The sequence below is a fragment of the Ascidiella aspersa genome, chromosome 9 (genome assembly GCF_963924565.1).
Source record: "Ascidiella aspersa chromosome 9, kaAscAspe10.2, whole genome shotgun sequence".
Taxonomy (NCBI): Eukaryota; Metazoa; Chordata; class Ascidiacea; order Phlebobranchia; family Ascidiidae; genus Ascidiella; species Ascidiella aspersa.
The window spans coordinates 721,298-746,051 of NC_139455.1; the positions used below are offsets into that span (position 1 = coordinate 721,298).

The window sequence follows — 24,754 nt, forward strand, 5'->3', positions numbered from 1 at the left end:
AACCTAAAAAACTTTCAAAAAACCTAGCGCTGGTATGTAATGTTCTGGATTGGAAATATTAGCTGGATAATTTCTTATTTCATATAATTTAAAATGCATCGATTTTAATCTAAATGCTCTCTAGTTGTCTTGCTTTATTTATTTATTTATTTATTTAATGCATTTATTATTTATGTCAATGTTCTTTTGTGGAAAAAGTAATTATAAAAAAACAAAAAATAACAGTTTTATTCTCGCGATTCTATGTTTGTCCAATAAATTCATATGACCCAGCAGTTAGCAATTGCTGTAAAGTTACATCAACTTATTCATCGTACGTTTGTAACATTGGTATTCAGATTTGGCTGTTTTTGTGTGTTTAGACAAAATGGCTCTACTTTCCGCGACAAAGTAAGTTTATTTGATGACATTTAACGGCAATGGTCTTGAATCCTACCATTTTTTCGTCCGGGGGTTTATATTGCTAACTATAGTCGGGTTAGGGTGAGAGTTGGCATTTGGCTGGGTCAAGTATTATTGTTATATTTATTCTCCACAATTTATTTCTTCCTTGCAATTACAACTTTGATAGATCATTTTGTTAGTTATAAATTAAATGTGGTAGGATTCTAGAACAGCGAAACTTTTAACGTATTAAAGGATGTTTTATTATAACTACAAGTCCGAGGCCTATTTTCATTTTTTTTGCAGTGTAGTCAACAAGTGATTTTTAAAATGCCTTAACCAAAGCCAAGTCATTTGTAAAAAAAATGCTAAAGTCATTGCTAGCTATCCAATTCGGATTTATTTACGCACTTAGCTGATTAGATTAATAATTTTAAAAAACACTGTTTTTACTATCCCTTAAGTTTATACATAAAAATTAGATGCCAAAGGTTATGTAAATATATATATTTTTTTGAAGTATCATTATGTTTAATCCTAGATTTTCTGCCAAGTTGGGAATTCTTGGTGGAACGGTTTACCTGACAACCAAGAATGGAATTCTGGACAAAGATCCCGACCACAGTTTAACTGCGATTAAAAACCTGACCGAAAATATTGACAACCGACTGGGTGGAAGCTACCTTTCAAAGGTGAAATAGAATAACTTTACACAATCTATTTGGAGAGTTTGTTCTTTGTTACAAATGTAACTAGAGTTCTTGCAGTGTAGTTGCTAATAGACTATTAACACCAATTTAACTTTAAATAATTGTAGAAAATCATAAAGACTATTTGCATATGGTTTGTTGATCAAAATAGTTTGTTTGTAAAACTGCAAATAATAATGTTTTGGTGGCATTCAACACTTTTTTCAATTCTATCGTGCAGTTGTTTTTAAAGTACAAATATTCTAATCAACAGTAGACTGACTTGTATATATTGAAATGGAAGATTAACCTGATGTGTATTATCTGAGAAAATTACCTTATAGTTTAAATATATAGTCAATATTTTTGTAAACTAAATACCGAAGTAGTATAAATGTACTGTAATAATTTTGTGTTATATTTCGATCAAAAGGTCCCTTTACCTGGTGAAATGAACCTTGTTCAAAAATGGAACAGCGGAGTCGATAAATCCTTCAATTTTCTCGCCGATGCCCCAAATACAGTCGGCCAACAATGCAATAAAGGTTTTCAGTTTGTTTCAAACAAATGGAACGAAAAGTGACCAGTGACAATATTTTTATTTTTTGTTGCGTATTTATGTAAAATTGTAAAGTAAGGTTTTTTAAATTGGATTTTAACTTGTAATCTAAATATGATTTTGGATATTCATAAAATTCAACACCATAAACTGCCATTTTTGCTGTAACTTAATAAAAAAAAGGTTTTTCTTGTCAATATGTTTGGTTTGTCTCTCTTTACTTGTCTACCATATGTTGCTTTATTGTGATATTAAACTACTTTTGTTTTATTATATACCAAAATATCGTTTATTTTAGTGTGACACAGTGATAATAGCAAAACACACGACAAGATAAGAACAGGTTGAAATGTGCAGATCAGTCATCTTCACAATCACCGATAATTTGTGCTTGCTGTAAAACAAAATATATTGTGGGAAAAGTTCAGTCCGTGGAGTTCTATTTTGAAATTCATAGCACACAGAAGTTTGTGCTATTTAGATTGAAGTTATGGTTAAAGACCAAAACATTTTTAACTCCAGAAAGAAACTTTTTATGTATTTGCCTAAATGTTTTGTTAGAATTATATTTTCTGTATTTTAGTTAAACAAACTAGGATTCTGTTTCATAAGAAATTTGACAAATAAGTTTAATATGAAAATCACTTATTAAGCGAGCACATTTTTTTAATAAAATACTTTAAAATACATATTGCTAGTTGCTCCGGTTAGCAGTAATTTGTGTTGAACATAAAGATTATAAATCAGCAATATTAATATTTGACCTTGTTCGAAATTTATAAAAAAAATAACTTAACAGATAAAACTGCATTTTCTAGTAATCACTTGCAAACGAGTGAATTTCATTTTTCTGGTGGAGAAATAAAAATCATATGACAGGGATGATATGACGTCATACTCACCGAACCGGAACTGATCATTGCTCGTTTCATCGTCTCGTACTCATCAAGCGTGAAGGACCTCCTTATGTTATTGACGTCTCTGGTGCAAGATTTGAGATACAAAGTCCGCTCGACCTTGCCAAGGCACTGACACACATTCTCAAGATCAACCAACGTCATGTTGTTATTGCTGAGGTCAAGGGTCACCACCTTAAAAAATAAAACTGCACATCGAAAAAGTTTCAAACATGATTGCACACACAAAGTATTTCAATCTTTAAATGTCTTCCAATTAATGTACAAATTGAAAAGTCTATAATTGAAAACCCGTTGTTGTTTTCTATTTAAGTCCTTGAATAGGCTCTGAGTATGCCACGCTCACTTCATAGTTCAAAAATGTCATAAAAAACTGTTAAACCATTTATTATTCTGTTAAATTTTAACATGTCATTTTTACTGTTTTGATTTCGCAATATATTCAAAACTTGTTGAGTGAGGCAATGTTAGATTTTTGGATACCTATGAATTTTCTTTGAAAGGTCTTTCAATATTTTTATGAAAGGGTGTGATAACCCTGTTAAGTGATATTTGGCTCCTTAGCGGAATTCTGTCAAAACTTCGAAAAAAAAACACCTAAGTGAAACAATAGTGTTTTTTGTAAAATGTACCAGGGTCGTGAAGCAACAGATAAGGTTGTTGTGCAATCGCAATAGTGTTTAAGCTTTCGTTTACAAAAGAACGTAGTTCTACGTGTGAATACGTATTTCCCTTGTGTCAGTCTGTATTGTGTGTCGTCAAAAGGCGCCGTGTGTCCTATCGCCCTTTTCAAAATAAAAGTTTGGACAACCTATATATAAAGGCATTCTTTCCGGAGTAATTTTTTTTTTCCTTAAAATAAAATTTTATGATCACCCCAAACAAAAATCGTAAATCCGCCTTTTGTTTGGTCGGAGATTGGCATCCTTTGATTTTTTCGACCTTATTTTTATTAATTATATTGGCCGAAAATTTATTTTCGGGACATATCTTGTTTTTGCCCGAAAATGTTTCAGACCGATTTTTGTCCGGAGCTTTATAGAAAAAGTATACATCGTAGAACTTTCAAATTTTCAGACATGGCGTAGAGTGGTATGAAGGTGCTTTGTAGAAGTTTATGAGGCTGCACCCCCAGGGGCCTTTGACTGGGGGGCAAAAACCTGAAATATTGCGTTTTAGCTCTCTGTAGCTAACGACTGCCATCTAGCAGCAGAAAATTGCTTTGTCCAGCTTGTGAAGTGACGAACCGCCTGACCGCCTGCTGCGCTTTATTGTCCCGCGCGTAAGACTTTCATTGTGCCGCGTCCAAAACTGGGCGCGCGCGACTTGCATTTTAAAAGGAGGCTTCTCCTTCGTAAAATTACAAAAAGCTAAAAGAAACAACATATTTTACCGCCGCGAATTTAAATGCGAAATCTGGTGGCAATATACACCTCTCTCTCTTTGCACCTGTTTCGCATGTTACCAATCCAACATATCAACACCAGGCCTACACAACTTAAAATTGTGTGTTGATATGCTGGAATGAAGCAACATACGAAACAGGTGCAAATAGCAAATATTCTCCAAATACGTTTTTTCAAATATTCTCTAAATCGTATTTCATCGTATTGTCGCGGTAATACAAAAAGAGGTAAGACCGTGAATAAACTTTCATCCACCGTGCAATTAACGCAGGGAAGCATTTCGAGTAGGGATGTTCAAAGCAGAATATCGGCGACACATTTATAATACTTGCTTTAAATGCGGAGTCAGCGTTTTTTGGGGCGACCAATTACTTCGCGATAAACTTCGCCTAATAATAAAGTGTCAATAGGTTGTATTTACCGTCGCAAATTTAAATGCGAAATCATGAGGCAGTGTACGCCTCTCTGTTAGCACCTGTTGTGCATGTTACTCCAACCAACATATCAACATCAGGCCTAAACAACTAGCAAAACTTTCGATTTAATAGTTTGCGTATTAGGTACATAATAGTGTTTTTCATATTGTTTGAAACTACAGATTTAAAGCCTGTTTTAACAGTGATTGCTCGGACCTAGCCATGGTAAAAATTTACCGAGTAAAAGTTTGCAAAAATATAGCAAACCATAGGCGTTAAACCATTTCTGATCTTTAAGAGAATGATAATATTTGCTTTTCAAACACGTACGTTTTTGTTCGAAGTGGCTTGCCTAGTAAAACTAGGCGCATGCGACTTGCCTTTCATAAAGAGGCCTCTCTAAGTAAAAAAACCTATTGCTCTTACAACACAAAATATTTTACCACCGCAAATTTAAATTCGAATCCTTGAGGCAGTGGACACATTTCTGTTAGCACCTGTTGTAATTGTTGCACCATTCAAACATATCAACACCAGGCCTAAACAAATATAATTATACAAGTGCCGCAACAACAAAAAGCTTAAGTTTAACGCATTATTAACGACGACGTTACAAAGCAACGTCATAACATGACGTCATAAATAAATAAATCTTGCGTTTATTGGATTTAAATTGGCAAAACTTTCAATATAAAACGTGGCTTATTAGGCACATAAACGTGTTTGCATATTGCTCAAAACTACAGATTTAAACTCTGTTTCAACAGTGATTGCTCAGACCAAGGCATGGTAAAAATTTACCCAGTAAAAGTTGGAAAAAGTATAGCAAACCATAGACGTTAAATCATTTAGAGAGAATGAAAATATTGGCTTTTTAAACATGCTAGCTGACCAAAATGTAATAACATGGCCGGTAGCATTATCTACGTAAATTTTTATTGATCAAATAGATGTTTCGATCATTTCCTAAAATCTACGCCATATTTGAACCCCTTTCGCTTCAAAGCCATAAGTTATTATATTATTATACACAACTTATAATTGTGTGCTGATATGTTGGATAGGAGTAACATACAGAACAGGTGCAAATATTCTCCAAATACGATTTTTCCAATATTCTCCAAATCGTATTTCATCGTATTGTCGCGGTAATACACAAAGAGGTAAGGCCGTGAATAAAGTTTCACCCACCGTACAATTAACGGAGGGAAGCATTGCGAGTAGATATGTTCAAAGCAGAATATCGGCGACTCATTTATAATGCTTGCTTTCAATGCGGCGTTAGCTTTTTTTCGGGCGACCAATTACTTCGCGATAAGCTTCACCTAATAATTAAGTGTCAATAGGGTGTATTTACCGCCGCAAGTTTAAATGCGAAATCTTGAGGCAGTCTACGCCTCTCTGTTAGCACCTGTTGTGCATCTTGCTCCAACCAGCATACCAACATCAGGCCTAAACATCTAGCAAAACTTTCGATTTAATAGTTGCGTATTGAGAACATAATAGTGTTTTTCATATTGTTTGAAACTACAGATTTAAAGCCTGTTTTAACAGTGATTGCTCGGACCAAGCCATGGTAAAAAATTACCGAGTAAAAGTTTGCAAAAGTATAGCAAACCATAGGCGTTAAACCATTTTTAGTCTTTAAGAGAATAATAATATTTGATTTTCAAACACGTAAGCCGGTCAAAATATAATAAAATGGCCATACGCATTATTTACGTAAATTCTATTTATCAAATATATGTTTCGATCATTCCCCAAATTCTATACGCCATATTTGAACCCCTTTCGCATCAAAGGCATATTTTAAGTGGGGAAGTTTTCGGCCCATATCTGTTTTTGCTTGCAGAAACAAGTTAAGGAAAATGAAAAACAAAATATATAATATAAAGTACACAATACAAAATATTAAAAAAAAAAAAAAAAAAAAAAAAATTAAAATAAAGTAAAAATTGAAAATAAACACTAAGCCATGAAAATACCCCCGACAAAAAAAAAATATGTCTAGTTTATTTTAATTTTTAAACCTCTTGATGACAGTTAATCGACAATTCGTGGAAGGAACTGTAACCTACCATCCTGTCAGTTAGTCGACTACATTTTTATTAGGTAGCCTACTTATTAATGGCAGTTATTGGGATTTTTTTTAAAAAGATTCTAACTTACCATACTGTAGTTTTTTCCATTTAATTTTTATTATTTTTTATTTTAAATGTCAGTTAGTCGACAATTTGTAAAAGGAATTGTAACCTAGCATGCTGTAGGTTTTTCTTTCTATTGATTTTATTTTGAACCATAGTTAATGACAGTTCAAGGGCATTTTTTCGATGATTGTAACCTACCATCCCCGGCATTTTCTCGATCGCCTCTGAAAGGTAGACGAAAGCTTGTGAGCTGAGGCCGCAGTCGTTCAAAATGAGACGCTCCAGTATCTTCTCACACCTGGTGAGAACCCGAGTGAAAGAGTGGATCTCACTTTCACTGAACTTGCGATGCGAGAAGTCGAGGTAATCGGGCAAAACCTGTCGGTAAAGTGTAGATGTTTAGTAACGCTAGTGTTGTAATAACTCTACGTCTTGGATGGACAAAGATTGAAAACAACAAAAAATATTTCTTATTTCTTGCATAAATGAGAAAGCGTTTTAGGGTAAGTTTGGCGAGCTGATTCCGAATCTGATGTCAGATTTATCTCTATCACATCAAGTTTTGGCGCTATACGTATGTGGTATTTTTGCAAAATGGTACCCGACTTGCCGAGTAGACCCTCCCAGAGTTCCAGTACGGCAATTTGTTTAGGAATGCAATGACAAATAAACCCTATTCCCATTATAATACAAGGATAAGTAAAAAAAGTATAACTAACTAAAATTTACCCGGGCCGAAAAAGACTGTAAGTAAAGTATGGAAAGGGCTGGTTTAACCGTTAAGTAAAATAAGCACGTGCTTAGGGCACCAAGGGAAGGGGGCACCGCAGACATTTTTCATAGAATTGGAGAAAAGTGTAGGTTAGGCAGCGCAAGTGTTTGTCGCAACGTTATGTCTAGGCTGGTCTGAAGATTGATAATGATGTCAAAGCGCCAATGGTCGAGCAAATCAACATTATTTTGATAAGACGTTTTCGATACGAACTTGTATCATCTTTAGTTAATGTGACTGAGAAGTAAATTAAAGTAACACTTACAAAGGCGGGACGAAATTATTATCAAATGTATCACCAAACGTCCTGGAAAAATCACCTTTCTACTTTCTATATTCATTTTAGCAACAGTCTAAGCAAAGCACGGCAGGTGACAGAATGATGTTGTGTTAGGAATTAAAGATGCAATAATACCGAAGCTGTTATAATGGGCGACTTCAGTGGATATAGTGAATAACTTGTAGGAACCAAGCGAACTATTCTACGCTCTTTTCAAGGGGGTCGCTCCGCTCGGTCGTCACCGCAAACCGAACTATTTTATGATGTCAGTCAATATCGTATCGGCACCGTTATTTCTGCTCATTCATCGGGTATCAGTAGAATCTCTTAACTTCTTTCTACCTCGGCGACGCTCCTCGTCAGTTCGAGGTTGTTGCTCTCTCGCACCACCTCGAGGATGTTCAGATAGCGATCTTGTTGCGAATCGATCAACTCGCAAGGAACAGGACCTGAGCTGTCTGCGGGCAAAATATAGAGGTGAAAATTACTATTACATTTTGGCCTATAATAAGAAATTAATATGCAAGAATATAAATCTTAAGTCAGAGTTCTTGCCTAAACACAAATCAATAAAAAAAAATATATATATATATAAAACTCAAGTTAAAATGAAAAAATATATAGAGTAGAAGAATAATTAGCCAATATTTTTTAAATGGACAAATATTAACAGCATGGGGAGAATTTATAAGGCGGAAGAAGGTCTTGCAAGCAAACATAAAACTCTAGCACAGCGACCGTGACCCTCACAAGTAGATCTAATTGTAATTATTAGCCAGTTAAACATAAATTTGTCGTTTGCATTACGACTTTAGAAACCTCTCTCGTGACGTCATGTGAAGCCGTTTTTCTATTTCGTGAACCGTAGGTGCAACAAAGTGTTGTAAGTCAATGGAAGGGGCCACGACACGTGGAAGCATAAACAGAGTTTGCTGCAAGCCTGTATCACCTCCTACTGAGTTTCTTTAACGATAATACCAAGGCGAAACCATCAGAGGATGATTTGTGTTTGCTGCCACAAGCTAAGCAAGCATCCGCTCAAAATACCGCTTTAAAGCTTACACTTCCCACCAGTGAGAGGCCGTCAGCGCACAAACAAGTAGAACTGACAGATCACTGTTAGCAGTTACAGGAACATTAACCCGCTGACATACGCACTGTCAACATAATTAGCAGAATCCACCCAAGGGACGATACACCGGGCTGCAGTGCGTTTCGGTTTACGAGACGTGTCCGAGCAGATATTAAGGTAGACTATGTAATGATCCGTCTCTAAACAGATAATGCGCTATTGCCATGAACTGATGTAAATGTCCAGCCGTTTTAAAAAAGCTAATTATTTTGACAGTGTGTGTGTCGCCTGTTTGATCTAAGCTCTAAGCTGTACAAAGAAAAAGCGATCTAAATGCTTTTAAAACAACAACTTCCGAATGATTCAATGAAACATGCGCACACATATCTGTCTTTACAACTGTAATCTACGGATGACGTTTTAACCCTAAAACACAAATGGTTCAATGTTAATTTTTTTATAAAAATAAGACGCGTCTTTCGAACAGGTTGAAAAAGGTTGAAGGTAATTAGTTTATTGGACTTAACAGAATAATCAACGACCTTTTAGAAGTCGATAACATTGTTTACATGTTTCAAATAGCTTTTCATCGTTTTCAACAACTCATAGAGATATATCTACTATAGTAACTTGATAAAGACGTTTCGATACGTTAAATACTTATAATGGTACAAGTTCGTATCGAAAAGACGATATATTAGCATGTAACTTTGTGACGTCATTTTTAATATTTCTATGCGTCCCGGTAAAATGTTATTCTAATTTCACCCTGATGGTAAAAGTCATGCGGGCGCATTATCACTGTAAAATGAAACGTAAAATATGAGAATGTTAGTTTCTTTCTGGGGAAAATTTAAAAAGAAATATAAAAGATGGCAACTTTGATTTGTTTGTAAAAAGTATTCCCAGGTTTTATCAGTTCAATTCTTCCTATAGTTAAGTTTAACGCATATGAAGTCACTCTTAAGAAATTTACGTCACATTGGTTACATTTAGAAAATGACTTAATTGATTCTAAGCACTTCTGAGAGGTAACAAAACTATGAAAAAACAACTTCCCTAAAACCTTGCAATGAGCAAGCTTCTTACTTGAAATAGTATATTCAACATTTTTTTAACATTATAAGGACATGATTAAAATCCTTGAAGGAAATATTTTGCATTTGGTTTAGACCGCTATCGTGTTTTATATCTCTCCCATGCCCGTATAGTGTGGCATACAGAGTCTGCCAAGTCAGTAATATGACGCCCACCATCTGTTTCAATGCAGGATGTGCGTGATTTTGATTTATGGCAGCCTTAGTCGTGCTTTGAGTAAAGAAACTAAATCGCAAAAGGCACAGACGTTAGGAAACCTTGGTAGTACATTTATTCTTCATAAAGTAAACATAATCAACTCATTGAATTTGTGGAAATTTGGAGAGAAAATCGCTCATTTGAGAGTAAAAATTCTCCCAATTTGTGCCCGGTTTAAAGAACAGAAAAAGCCTGGAGTAATCTATATTTTTATGCTGATTCTTTGTGACGGATACTATATAGTTTACATGGATGGGTGTAAATCTTTATATGTTCGGCAAAACCAATTCTGTTGGTCTAAAATTTTTTTTTTCTGATATTTATGTGTGCGACTTTTTCTACTGAGTTGTGCGTCTTCGCTCTTATTGCTTTTTTATTTTGAACGTTGTTTAGCGCATTTTTATCCACTCTTTTTTCTCGTTTTACTTTGCGTGTTGTTGGGTGTGGTATATGTTACATTCCCTGATAAAGGTTTTCTGGATAATTAGCCAAAGCGGAGGACAAAGAAATAAGTACCAGAAGAACCTATTTTCAGTATAACTCAATAAATTTGTGGTGATTTGAAGAAAGAAAAGAAAAAAAAAATATATATATATATTGTACTGTTTTCACATTTTACTTGCTCTATTATATATTTGTTAAAAAGTTTTGCCTTATTTCAAGTTAATTTAATTTTACCTTTACCTTTACCGTGCAGTTGACTGGAAGGTCCATTGGACCCATCGCTGCTCCGGCCGTATCGCGCGTGAATTTGTTTTTTGTCATAGCTTACTTGTGTATTTTAATTTAAGCGCTAACGGAAAAATAAACATTACTTACTTACTATTGTCATATAGAAATAACTTTGAGAACTCACAGACTGGCGAGCTTGCTTCTTGGCAGACCTGGAGCACGTGGTCGATGAACAACTGGCGCTTCCCTTCGTCGAACGTGAAGTCTGGAAACACGAAACCGAAAAATCAACACAAAACCGAAAAATCAACACAAGGGCGGATTATTCAACGCTTTTAGCGCCTCGTGAGGCCTGCCTGTGTATTTGGGATTGAAGCACTTTACTGTATAGCTGTGGTTTCCAAATATGGTGTTATTCTAACGCTTAAGGTTATTTAAACTTTTTAATACAATTCATTGTGGACGATAAGATGTGTTGTATTTTTCTCGTTTATTGTAACGTTACATTTAACCACTCAGCAAAAATACTAGCAAGGGTGCCGCGAACTATTTATAACTTCTATAAGGCGCCGCAAGCCAAAATAGGTTGCGACACAAACAAAAATATTCAGTGATAAAACAGTGTTCCCGGTTCGGTGAATCCCCCAGAGACGTTGTCTTAATGCAGGCGAATTGTTGAACTAATTCCGTGAAATCCCAAAAGCAACAAAACCCCAGGGATTCCTGTAACCTGTCATTTCAATGTGGGTGGCAAACTTATCATTGGATTATATGGGGTCAAAAAGGAATGACTTCACGCTCTAACGGAACGTAAACGCGCAATTCCACCGAAACATTTGCGCAGTAATTTTTTCTTTCCTATGGTATGTAGCATTAGTTTTCTATTAAGACTCAGCAAAATAAATGTATATAACATTTAAAAAGGACAAAACACAACGAAAGACTACGTAAAAAATGCGTATTTTATTCTTATTTTTGGTAAAGTTTGTAATAATTCAAATATTGTTTTACAGTTTGTACTGCAATACAAATCAGCATTCGGAGTGTCCGATAATATCCGGCATCGGATCGGCACCGATACCACCCTAATATCGGCTCCGATCCGGCATCAAATAATACAGGAATTTTAGCAATGCTTTGTGATCCTATCTTGAAAGGTTAATTCATAAAAAAAAAACAGCTGGTAGTAATTTAACTTCTACCACTTAAAGCAAATTTTGGTCTAATATCCGGGAAAAATTTATCTTTAAACATTTGAATTTCACCTATTTTGTTGCGTATGAGAATACTTATGACGTCATCGGTATGGGATCGGATTCCGATATGCTGTTTGCCTGAAATATCGGGTATCGGTATTGGAATAAAATGTATCGGACAATTTACTGCTAACCAAGCCCTAAATTTCAAACTTGCTTAAACAAAATATTTGCCGGATTAAAATTCTAGGAGGGTAGGCTAATTTTGCTCCCATTGGAGATTCAACCACAGGTTATTGGCAGTTGTTTATGTCCACACTAAATAGTTTCAGCATATACTTGGAAACACTAACAACGCCAGGGTTTCTCAACCGTGACCCACGGCACCCTGGGGGGCCCAGAGTTGTGATTGAGGGTATAACTCTCTAGCTAGGTCATGGAATTACAAAACTTCTGTCGTTTATGTCGGGTAATTGGGACTGATATAATTTATTCGTTTATCGCGGAAAGTTTGGATGAACGCCGCTTATCGCTGTGACGAAACAATTACTGTGCTGCTTAAAATGCAGCCTTGTATGCCGCGTTAGCGTTTTTTCGAGCGGCAAACTGCCCGATAACCTTCGCTTTAACATTAGGTGTCCGTCAAATGCTGTTGGGCGAGCAACTAACGTGAATGCCAGGTGCAGAGATTTCCCTAAAGGGCGTTAAGTTGCAAAACAAACACTCCATCGTGAAACGCGCAAAGCTCGATACGGGGTTTCTCAAGGTCAACTTTAGGCCAATATTCAGCTAGGTTATGCACAGCGTAAATGTCTTAACAGCGTAAAGTAATAGTAACGTACAAACCTTCGATCGGCGTAAAAACGTCAGGCGTTATAAAACACAGACTTTCACTTTTAGGACTGCATTGAAGTTGCCACATGATAACAAAAGTGTTGGCTACAGTGTTTCTGGTCTATCCGAGATTCGTACCCACTACTTAGCAAGAAGGCCGTTGTAATATGCATTTAATTCGCAATTATCTATCTTTGCGAAGCTGGATTTTCTGATCTTGCGTGCATAAAACGAAATCCCCAATTCGTCTCGACGTATGTAATGACTTTCGCTTGGATAAATACAAAACAGAGCCGAACAAAAAAAAACCTTGTGGGAGTACAATAATGAGCTTTGCAATGACTACTATCTGAGTTAATTTCAAGTAAAATAACAGATCTGTTAATTTATTAGAAAGTATGTAAGTGCATTTGTTATTTTGTTTAGTTGGAATTCGTTTAATGCCTGTATTTGTTACTAACGAAGGAAAACAAGTAGAAACACGTTAAACACAATGCTGGGTTTTTTTGTAAGCAGGGGGGCACAAGAGTTGAGACCCATCACAGGGGGCCACGAAGCATAAAAAGTTGAGAAGCACTGGGCTAGCCTATATGCGTCACGCAACATTGCACACAGCGGCTAGACTTCGATAGACAGGAGGCAAATCAGCCACGCTCATGTTAAAATAGGTGTTCTATTGTTTTAACATATAAAAGAGCGAATTCAGGGGGTAATTTACCAAATAAATTCATGAGCTTTATATAAGGAGAATATAAAGAATGGTTTGTGCTTAAATTCAGCTTTTTTGTTATGTTTTACCTAGTTTTGCGTAAGTCCTAGATTTCTGCAACGACCTACTGGCAAAACCAATCCATACAGCGTGAACTACTAAAATTATTACATTCTACCAGAAAAACATCAAATGCCCTTCGAGCATAATGGTTGGTGGTTTGGGTTTTGGACCTTTTGAATATATGCTTATTGTTTATTCATTTTCAACATCAACCGTTCAAAATAGTTTAGTACGGACTTTGGTATTCAATCCACCCTAACTACAACCTCCAGTCATTATCTTAAGAATTATTCGAAACATTTTAAATGCTTCCGCCTTCGTATGCCATTGTATGGGGTTTTATATTTGCACTGTACCACATGCCTGCACATGCCCTGTTGTTGAAAAATGCGTGAAGAGGCCTGACGCAAATTGTAAAGCAAGTGGTAACAAACTGCCAGAAAACCTACATTTCCCTTCGCCCTTATTTCTCGCTCGTGTTACGGGCCGTTGCCTGAATGAACTCTGGTATGTTTCAATGATGCGTTACACCGAAGGACCGCACGCACTTAAACTTAAGCTCGTGTTTCAACACATGTCTTTCAACTGAACTATTTCACGCTTTTCAAACCTGTATTGATTTGGCAGTTGGTACCACCGAGGTTTAGGGGAATTTGGTTTCGCGAACTAAAAACTATAATTTTTGATAGTTTTGCAAACGACACAACTATGAAACTAATACACAAACAAATACCTACAGTTTAAAACAAACACACACGCAAGACAAGACCAATGAATCGCAAAATTAAACATTTAGTTCGTTAAACACATCGCTCTTTCGTAAATTAATAAAATCTGGTTTTACCAGTTTCCTTTTTTAAGGTGTTTTAAGCGACTGAAACAGTCAATTTTTTTTAATAGTTTCTTAGACTAGAGTTAAAAGCATTTTAGGTACTTTGATGAAAAAGTTACGGCCCCTAAAATTGCAAGGTTATGTCGCATTGAATAAAGAGTTATTCGAAACAGTTAAAAATGATACCTACTTCTTTATGGGATTTGACATTTCCGAAATAAAACAAAAAAAGCCCCAAAAAGGTGTCGCTAAAGCCGAAAATTGAAATAAAAAATTCTCACAAAGAAACAAAAACAAGCAGATGTTATTTCTCACCGAGATGCAGCTTGTGATCCAGGAGTAGACTTGAGAGGAGCAGCTCCAGGGTTGGTCTTCTTCCAATCCCGGTCCTCAAGTAGGACGCAAATTCTTGGTTGTCGAGCTGGATGAGGATGTGTTCAGATGCCAAGTACTCCCGGATGATAATGTGGATAAAGAAGAGGCGGATGTTGTTCCCTTCATCCAGCGGGAGGTTGCGAGAGTCCCGCTTCTTCGGAAGAGCGATCATGAAGTCCTTGACGTCGTCTATTGACATGGATATGTCGGACGGACTCATGGTGTGTCCTTTGAAGGCGAAGAATCAGTGAATTAAAAGTTTTAAAGATTTACATACAATACAATGTTATTTAAAAAAAATATTTAAGAAATATTTAAAAAAATTTCCAGATTTATAAACAAACAAACGCGCATCACTCAAGGAAAGGCACATAGTGTGACTTATTTCTAAAGGTTGTGACGGCAACTTATGCAAGTCACCTTCGTCAGGGCGCATGACTCTTTACTGATACGTTGGTAAAGAATTACAATTACCAGAAAAGCTGTTTTTTTATTTTTATTACTATGGCTTGTAGCAATAGTTTAAATAAGTCAAAGACGGACAACTACCTCTAAAGGCAAGGAGCCGTAGTCGATCCTCCATCACTGGTTTGAGGCTGCAGTGATTCGAATGTAGGTAATCGTTGTACATGAAGTGGTAGATCTGCGCAGTCGTGCTGCATCCAGCGTCTATCGCCTTGGCAACGCGCTGCATCAGGTACGGCGATCCTGGGAGTATAGTTATCACAAGAGGGGACTTCCGGTGTAGCTCCTGCCAAAGCTGACGTGATTTGCGACCCACCAAGTTGCTCCACAGGACCCTGACGTTCTCCGCTGCGAACCCGTACAACAAGTATGTGACGTCAGGACGCACGTCGCCATGGAGATGGATGACGTTGTTGGGGCGTGACGTAATGAGGATTCGGATGTTCCTAAGCAGTTTTCCGGAGATGAGAGCTACGAAGGAAGAAAAGTAATTCATAATAAAATTCTTGAAAATAGATTAGCACTTAAGTTTATTGAACAGCAAGTTCGTGAAAAGGCGTTAACTGCACTGTAATTTTATTTCGGTTGAACTTTAAAAGTTAGGTTTAAAACAATGTGATGTATAATAAACTATGTATTTTTTCATTTTAAGTTTTTAAGGATTAACTGATTAGAGAACAAAAGGATTGTTTACTTGTTTTTTAGCCAACTAAGATACCAATAATTCAGTTATTTTTAACATTGACTATATCTTCTTTCATAACTTCATTTCCCATATTAATTTGGTATTTGATCGATACCGATACCACCCCAGTATCGAACGAGTACCGATACATCACTTGGTTTCGGGTATCGGCTACGGCAAGGTTCGAACTCACGACCTCCCGCCATACGGGGCCGTCGTATAACAACAATGTTTTAACAAAATAACTAATTCGCACCAATGATGAGCGAGCTCGCGTTTGCTTTGCTCCCGTGATCCAACTCCCTCCTCACTTCGTTCATCTGAAGTCGGTTTGCGTTAAATCGGTCGATGATGATCGTGCAGCTCTCCTCGTTCCTCAACATCCACTCGAACAACGAGCTCCTGTCGAGTTCGCTCAGCTCCGGATGTTGGCGATCCACCAGCAGCTCCTGGAGGGTCATCTTCTCACAGTTCATCCCGAGGAGTTTGGGGAAGTCGAAGAGGAGCACAAGAGATCCTCTCTTGACCATCTTTTCGGATGCAAACTTGAGAGCAAATGTCGTACAGCCGCATCCCGGATGCCCCACCACGGACACAAAACGAGGGGCTCTTCCGGACACGGGAGTGAATACGTTGGAATAGTTGGTGAGCGCTTGATTTGGAAGACGGAAGATTGCCTTGTGTGAAGCGTAGAGATCGTCCATTTCGTATTGGTGCCAAGTCTCCCCGGAGTAGAAGTCAGCTCTTACGATCCTCGGAGGAACGAAGAAGGGGGAGATGCTGTTCTGGATCTTCATGAGGTCGATCCTATGCTTTACAAAGCGAGCCAAGCGTCGAAGGCTGTCCGGAGGACTCACAGCAACTCCATCTGGGAAGGGGAACGTTATCAGTAGGAGGAAAGCGTAAAAAGTAGATATCGTGCTCGTAAATTTTCAAGGATGCAAGTTCGAATCTCGCCAAAATTAGACAGATAACAGTAAAGCATCACACATTGCAATTTACGATCTTCCCATATGGGAAGAAGAACGTTGGTTATCAAAAAAACATATGGCTTCATTTTTACGGATAAAGTCGAAGATGGATAGAATTTTTTGCTTACTGGTTAAAAAAAAACAAAAAAACATAGAAAAAGTATTTTGTTTACTTTTTGGACACGACAGTTTGATTAGTTGCACCTACAATTATTTAATACCGCCCAAATAAAATCTACGGCAGTTAAATAACTTTACACTATAAATAATCATCACCATAATTAGTTTGCGTGCTTTTATTTATTTCAATTCAAACCCGTTAAAAATAAAGTGTTTAAAAATAATAAACTTTAACTAAAATCCGGTTAAAATGTTTTGTTTTGCCCTTGCAAAGAATATTGCTTTTCCAAATGAATATCATATACCAGTAGCAATAAATTGCATGCAAAATAAACGAACTTAATCCCACATCAATATTAAAGTGTTTTTGCTGGGTTTCAAATATTTGCAAGCGGGTCTTGCCACAAAAACGCGACTCAACTATCATAAATAATTAAGGCTTCGACGCGTGGCAGTCAATCATTATTTACGAGAAAGAAAATCAATTTGAAGCAAGGCAATGAATTGGGAAGGCAGCAAATAACCAATGTAAACTCAATATCCAATTGGGTTGTATAAATCATTTTTAATTGGATCTTATAAATCTCTACTATTGTGTTAAAATGTGCTGAATACAAATTCATTGAAATTTATATTAAAATAATATAAAAAAGTAATCGAATACAAACTTTAAGGTGAGAAGTTAAAAAACGTAAAATTAAAGATACTTGTTAAATATAATACAAATAAATGTATTGTTTATACGCTTCCAAAAATTAAAAAAAAAATTAATTTTGCAAAATATGTTAAAAAGGTTCTTATTAGTTTTTTTTGGGGGGCGCGTTAAAAAAGTCCAAAACCCCTCCTGAACTTAAAGGCTTGGTGGACCTATAAGATATTTAGGCAATTCTTTACCCGACGATTGTACTGAAAGCATAACTGAATCCGAATAAAGCACTTTACACCGATTTAGATTCGAGACAGATAACGCAAAGGGCCCTTACGTCAATTGAACATCAATATCTAGCGTAATTCGGAGTAAGTGCCATATGTTAGTTGGTACATCTGGTTATTTCAAAATAGGACTACTACTCTGCGTCAAATCTTGTTGTTATTATTATTTCTATAAATAGTTACTACTTAAAAGTCTGAGCGGATTAAAACTAAATTATTATGTGTTCAATGTTAGGGCTTAGATTATTTTTTTAAGTCCTTAATGAGGAATTGTTGCAGGTTGATGCAAAAAATAAAGCTTATACTTTTTATTACGAAATATTAAAAACATTTATAATTATTCTCATAAAATCACTATTCAGTAAATATTGCGTAGGTACAGATTACAAATGTCCATTAGTTTATTTAAGCCATCTTTATAAACGTAAATTACCTAATCAGCACTAATTGGCATTATCTGAATTATGGCCAATATGTCATAAAGTCTGCGCGTATTTTGTGACGGATTTCCCAGCAATTATCGAGAAGCTTAAATCAGTTAAATCTCTTTCGTCTCTGTGATTGGGAGATACCAAACTTAAAAGCTATGTCGTTGGCTAGGAATGGCAATGTTATTGTGACTGGACTACTTAATATTTATTTTGTTACTTTAATCAATCATCTGCGAACGAATAAATATATTATAGACACTTCTAGATTATGTAGCAGCTAAAAAAACATAATATTAAAAAATCTTGCAACTTTTTATTTGTGACCGTATTCCAACACGCTTTTTGTAGTTAGGAGAATCAAAATTCTTGTTTTTTATCTGTATTTACCATTCACCAGCCCTGAGTAAGTTATTCACGACACGGTATATTGTTATCGCGTCACATTTCCGGTTAAAAATCACACGAACCTTCTGAGATTGCTGCGAGAGAGGCTGCTTTCATCATGGCCGCTTCACCTTTAAGCAAACAAAAAGTTACAGTAGGAGCTTAATAAGTTAGATCGATCACTTCTTATGCTATTGTTGGTGCAACACTCAGCGTTCGTATTTCAAGTTGCGCAAATAAATGGTTCCACAGAAGTGTAGAGCACTAAAATGTGCTTCTTTCGCACACTTGAATAATTAGATTTATAAGATATAGCCATGGAAAAAGTGTACACACGATAACACACACTAAGAACTACAAAGCAGCAATATCTAAAGCAGAATAATCTATAATACCATAGTGTTAAAACCAACGACAGTTTTAGAATAAGACCTAAACTTTCCGAATTCATCGGAATAAGACCTAAATCGAAAAAATAAACCTTAAACTGTAGGGAGAGGGTATGGGACGACCGGGGGCTATGGGTCTGGGATCGGCCGTTTTGCTGTCAACATTTGGGCGCCCTAGTTTAAATTTGAACGGTGCATAAGCTTCGGATTTTGCACCTGTTTGGAGTTCTTGATAAGTAATAGTAGGGGTTAAAAATTGGGTTGGGGTTGAATGCAGTAGGGGGGTTAATCATGAAGTTAAGGTTTGGTAAAAAGTTGTGTAGGCTTTATTCTGGTCGTTTAGGTTTTATTTCGACGTGTTTAGGACTTATTGTTATTTAGACGTTATTACGACTATAAGGCACTAGTCCTGTTTTAGTCCTATTTAAAACTGTTTTAATTCAACTTAAAATTTGTATTATTTTCGGCCTTAATAATAAAGAAATAAAAAACTGAGGTTAAAAATAATTACCTTCTGAAAAACAATGTTCTTCAACTCCTTTTGAAAAAAAACGGACAGAACTCAAATTTTAACTCATCGAAACATATACGTGAAATTTACTGGCTTCGCACTTAAAGAACAAACTAATTTTTTTTAACTGATCTAAATCTTCTAATAGAATATGATTAATTATCTAAAAAAAAATTTTATACCTGCAACAGTACATCTTCCGCACACAAGCTAAACTTTAATAAACTTCAAAGGGAAAATCAAATTTACTTAATTCAGTAACTCCTTAATTGGAGTTAACATTTGGTAAGGTAACAGTATCAAGTAAGGTGCAAGGTAAATTACTAAGAAAAATACCTATAATCTGTCAGCGAAATTAACTAACAATTTCGTTTTCCTTAACTTTGTTCACCAAATTGATCAAATTAGCCTTCTGCTAGTTGATGCAGCTGACCTGATGTGCGCAGTTAACTGCAGAACTCCCAAAGCGCGGGAATCGATAAAATGCACCCAACGTGTCATGATCCATTTAATGCAACTCGACAGCAGATTAGTGACGTCATCTTATAGCGCAGGGCTCAAAATAATTAAGTGTCTACATCAGGGGGCGAAATGATTGCCCGAAGCCTAAAGTAGTGGAATTTAAGCACAGAAAAAAATTTTGGCGATTTTTCAGTATTATCTTCACAGTTGTAGAACACCTTTTGTGTCTATAACGTATGACGCATTTCTTTTAAATTTTAACACCGTAAATTTGTATAAATTATTACTTGAAATGCGCACAGTTTGTAAAAGCATCGCTATTTATTCATCAAGAAACAAACCAAAGTACCTTTTAAACAGCGTTTCAACACATGGACCGCCCAAAACTTTGTCACCGTTTAATTTTATTAGGTCATCGGGATAATTTTAACACAAATTATATTTCCTTTTCGCTATCGTCAGGCATTACAGTCATTCGAGGCCTTTGGAAAAAATTTGGTAATCCCTGTTTTAAAGCATTTTCTGCGCCGAACATTTGCGTGAATATTAGCAAGTAAAGACAAATTAACACAAGCTAAGCGTTTAACTTATAAAAAAAAACTTAGTTCGTTTAAAACTTGATTAATGACTTCTCACTACAGTTTTGACATCGACAATCGACAATATTGATAGGTTTGAACAATTCGCCACTTAAAATGAAAATAAATCAATATCAATGCTTAAAAGCATGGCCGTGTTATGTTAAGGATTACTATTTAAAGCCGGGTTTAAAGCAATCTATTAGTTTAGCTTCGTGTTTTGCCCCGTGGTGCCTACAAGTTGACTTCAATGATGTTAAAACGTGATACACTGATTGCATTTAAACAAAGAAAAACAAGTTAAACAACGAAAATAAAAAAGTAATTAAAAACGATTATGTTGAGGAAACACTGACAGAAACACCATAGCAAGTTAAATAATAAGCTTCTACTGTTTTCATATCAAAACGTCTGCAACTGCAATAGCATTAAACATTGAATTATAAGCCTTTTATTTACGTTGCAGTTCTAAAATATGGGTTACTTATAATGTATAAGCTTCTTCTATTTAACATCATACCAAATACTAAGCGAAGTAATACAGCGAAGTTTCAGCGACACAATTCGCTTACTTTTTGTAAGCGACTAAAACATAAGATCGATGGTGAAAATAACGGCCCAAATAGACAAACTAAGCGACATGCTTTATTATTCAAACGTTTCGGCCTTCATATCACTGATGATGGCATGAGCATTTGCCGAAACGTTTGAACAATAAAGCTTGTCGCTTTTTACGTCTATTTGGGCCGTTATTTTCACCATTAAACTTATGAACAGATCGGTATATAGTGTTCTAAAACATAAGACATTAGCAAAAACAGATTCGAATAGAATTAATAAGCCATGTTTTCTATTACGTAATTTTCTCAAATAATGAAGCAATCTTTTTCAGAATAAATATCAGCAATTCTACTATGTGAAACCTCCACAGTCGGCGACCCAACCAAATCAAACAGCCGCACAATTTTGGGCCGCGACATAAGGGATAAGAAACACTAAAATAAACTTGGAATAGAAATAACTAAACTGCTTCTGTAAGAAACATGCAGCAATTAAATGATTATCCTATTTTTACCAGACCACCGCTTATCATAGTGGAAATGCGTCACAAACAGTCAATTAGGGAAATTACCACCCTTATAACATCACGTCCAAGTCGTTAAAAAACATTTTCTGCAGCCCTATGTAATGTGTTCAGTTATTATAATTAACCCCAGTCACTTATGTCTCATTGTTCGGCCTTTGTGTTATCATAATGTCATGTAACAATGGCATGTTGCTTTTCAAATATAAACGACCAAGCATGAAATATATAACTAGAGTTGTCTGACTAAATTTCAATTTTGTGTCACCTTAAGTAGTTGAGATTTTCAAACTACTTTAACGATTAATAAATGCCCAACTACAGAAAACACACACGTAGTTTTGTTGTGATATGTGGCCCAGATGGGTCCTAAAACAGCTCAAAACTATTGTGTTTTTTTAGGTGTGTTCGATATCACTGTAATTCAGTTGCAAAATGCTATATTGATAAACACTGCAAGATTAAAAACACCAATGTTTGAAGTACGTTGGCGCGAAGCAATTTTATTCACAAAGCAGTGTGGGCCAATGGTGCCACAATAAGTTATACAATGAAAATCATGCAAGACTGTTCATATGCGTCCCGGTAATACTGGCCTGTACGTCTTAAAAAGCGCTCTGTGACAGTTCATATATGCACAATTGCACATGCATTATATATAGTTGAAGTATAGGGCAGCGTTCTTTGAACAAGAGGTTTTGGTCTGATAAAATTGCAATGTGTCAAATGCAGGCAGAAAACCCTGTACTTGACGATACGTAATTGCTGTAGAAGCTACAGCTATCGCATGAGCAACGCTGGGTAGGCATATTCGAAGTTTATAAGCAAAATAACCACTGCTGTTAATGTTAAACATGTACGGCAATTTATGTGTGACCGATTAACGTTGTCCAGTACGAATTTAAAGTGACAAAAAACAGTTTGTAAGTTATTAAATTCTAACTTTAAATATTGAGCACATGCATTATTTATGGTGAAAATGGTACAATTCTCTGCAAATAATTGGTTAAAAATAGTTTCAGGTGTCAAAAAGTCCGCATAAAACATGTACATATTGATTGGCAATTTTCTGTACAAGGTAGTAATTCTAAAACTGTGTCCCTCGAGAGATTCTTAAGCGTGTCGTAAAATACGTTACAAATAAGCATACAATAAGCATGTGAGATTAAATGCAACTATCCATTAAAATTTATAAATCTGACGACATTATGGCCTTTATCTATTGTCTAGTTCTAGTCGTGTATTTTTGGAGGCGGTCGTTAAAAGTTTTGATACTGTTGCTTCGTAGAAGTGTGCTGCAAATTAATATTTGTTTAGTGTATCGCAAGCCAAATGGGTTTAAGAACCAGTGTAATAAAGTGTTCGTATACAATTCCCGGAACAGACTTCATTTGAGTCACATAGGAATAAGTCACATAGGAATAACGCCATGCATCACAACAGCAACATTTCAACATAATCAATGAATAAATGAGGCCGGTAAACCAATACCATTTACAAGGTAAAACATGTAAGTCTATTGATTTTAACACATGTACGATTAATCGACTATTAATGTGTGATCTGTTAACATTAATGTGTAATTTCAAGAGGACTAGAACACAGCCCAGTTTACGCATTATGAACATGCATTGTATATGGTTAAACTGGTGCAATGCTCTGCAAATATACGGTTTGTGGTCACAAAAGTATCAGGTGTCGCCGTACACTCTTGAAACCTGTACTTGATAACTGTACTTTAATGCGCAATTTTCTGTAGAGTTGTTACGGCCATCATAGTATAAACAGTTGAGTACGCCCTTCTTAAGCTAACATTAAAGGCTTAAGTGGTTGAGTGCTATAGCCTTTTGCTCTGTTGCATACACATTTTAACGCACTCACTATGCACATCTTAAACCTGATAGTGGAACTTTTTATGGGAACGTTTCGAATCAATTAGAAGGTTGTAGTTTGACTTGAAATGAACATCAAAGCCCATGCAGAAGTAGATAGTATTTTGTGAACGTATTGATTGAGTTTTTATTCGATGTTAACATGTAACCACTTCTGTATGTGCTTTAATATTCATTCTACGTCTAACTACAACCTCCAGCCAATATCATAAGAGTTATTCGAAACGGTCACAAAATGCTTCCTACTTCTGTATGATCTTTTATATTCATTCTACGTTTATTTACAACATGCATTTATACTTCATAATGTAACTTGTTACTTACCTTCGTTTGGCGAACTTGTGGCGCTTTGTTGGTTAAATACGATGGTCGGGATACCTGCTGGTAGCAAAACAAAGTCAGCAAAACGTAAAGCCAAACGCCCAGGCGCAACATTCTATTAACCAACCTGCCATGGAGGTGCTAAGTGATTTTCTGACTTCCTTTTCCATTACTCTATCGCTTCCTTTGCACAGCAGCAACAAGTTAACAGCCCAGTTGACGGAGAGGCGTGTGTAATGCCGCTCTGATGACTGCGCCTATGCTTCAAGCAAAACGCGCCTTTTTTCTCCGCCAATTCAACGCTGCGCCGTTCGCTTAAAGCAGGGGTGGGCAAACCACGGCTCACCGGCATGTTTTTTGTGGCTCTGTCAGACGAATCGCAAAAATCCAAAAAATGTTAGAGTTAGACTTCGAGCTACCAACAATACCGTTTAAAAACGTTTCTCTCTTTTTGTTTTCTTTATTTATGCCAGCATTTCGTTTATGACGTAACACTTGACATAGAATCCGAAGAGTTAGTTAACTAAAGACTAATATTGATAAATATTGTGCGTGTTATTTTGTCATTACCATTATTATTATTGTGGTAATTATTGCCGTTTAGTTACATTACACTTCTGTTCTAAAGGCTGAACTTGCATTATTTACCGTTTTTCTATTGAAATAATTTTGTGGATCTCTGTTACTTGTATTTTCTGCAAATGGCTCTTCCATCGAATACATTTGCCCACTCCTGGCCTAAAGCTCTTAGCTCAGTGTTTCTCAACCTTTTTCCCTGTGGCCCAAATACTAAGCGTTTGTATTTAGTATAACTGCCAAGCCTTGGCGAACAAATTCTCTTCAATCAACTTTGTGCTAGAGACATATAGCATGCCCCTCTTGGCGCAGTAAATACTAGTAAAATACCTC

The 24,754-nt window shown here is 36.1% G+C and overlaps 2 protein-coding genes across 4 annotated transcripts; one reads left to right on the top strand and one right to left on the bottom strand.

Annotated features, from left to right (window-relative positions):
- The first annotated feature begins 367 nt into the window (after positions 1 to 367).
- Positions 368 to 1,907, top strand: LOC146131771 (MICOS complex subunit MIC13-like). The gene is made up of 3 exons (XM_083396929.1): positions 368 to 390; positions 926 to 1,076; positions 1,507 to 1,907. The coding sequence occupies exons 1-3, from the start codon at positions 368 to 370 to the stop codon at positions 1,654 to 1,656; spliced, it is 324 nt and encodes a 107-aa protein (XP_083253055.1). The 3' UTR covers positions 1,657 to 1,907.
- On the bottom strand, positions 1,884 to 24,069 carry LOC146131772 (uncharacterized). 3 transcript variants are annotated; one of them, XM_083396928.1, is made up of 11 exons: positions 23,973 to 24,069; positions 23,849 to 23,905; positions 18,692 to 18,739; positions 16,026 to 16,637; positions 15,169 to 15,555; positions 14,560 to 14,847; positions 10,795 to 10,875; positions 7,913 to 8,028; positions 6,717 to 6,896; positions 2,535 to 2,723; positions 1,884 to 2,026 (listed from the first exon to the last, which is right to left on the bottom strand). In XM_083396928.1, the coding sequence occupies exons 1-11, from the start codon at positions 24,013 to 24,015 to the stop codon at positions 1,991 to 1,993; spliced, it is 2,037 nt and encodes a 678-aa protein (XP_083253054.1). In that variant the 5' UTR covers positions 24,016 to 24,069; the 3' UTR covers positions 1,884 to 1,990. The 3 variants fall into 3 exon arrangements, with proteins under 3 accessions (XP_083253054.1, XP_083253052.1, XP_083253053.1); XM_083396926.1 differs by having other exon boundaries at positions 1,936 to 2,723; XM_083396927.1 differs by having other exon boundaries at positions 1,936 to 2,723; positions 23,849 to 23,902; positions 23,973 to 24,043.
- Positions 24,070 to 24,754: the final 685 nt, after the last annotated feature.

Bases quoted from the DNA above. Each gene is read 5' to 3' on its own strand.
- LOC146131771 (XM_083396929.1), top strand. From the start codon at position 368: ATGGCTCTACTTTCCGCGACAAA. The intron at 391-925 runs GTAAGTTTATTT...GTTTAATCCTAG, and splicing joins GCTCTACTTTCCGCGACAAA to ATTTTCTGCCAAGTTGGGAA. The intron at 1,077-1,506 runs GTGAAATAGAAT...TTCGATCAAAAG, and splicing joins GTGGAAGCTACCTTTCAAAG to GTCCCTTTACCTGGTGAAAT.
- LOC146131772 (XM_083396926.1), bottom strand. From the start codon at position 24,015: ATGGAAAAGGAAGTCAGAAAATCACTTAGCACCTCCATGGCAG. The intron at 16,638-18,691 runs GTTCGTGTGATT...TCCCCTTCCCAG, and splicing joins TCTCGCAGCAATCTCAGAAG to ATGGAGTTGCTGTGAGTCCT. The intron at 10,876-14,559 runs GTGAGAAATAAC...TCGTGTTTCCAG, and splicing joins GGATCACAAGCTGCATCTCG to ACTTCACGTTCGACGAAGGG.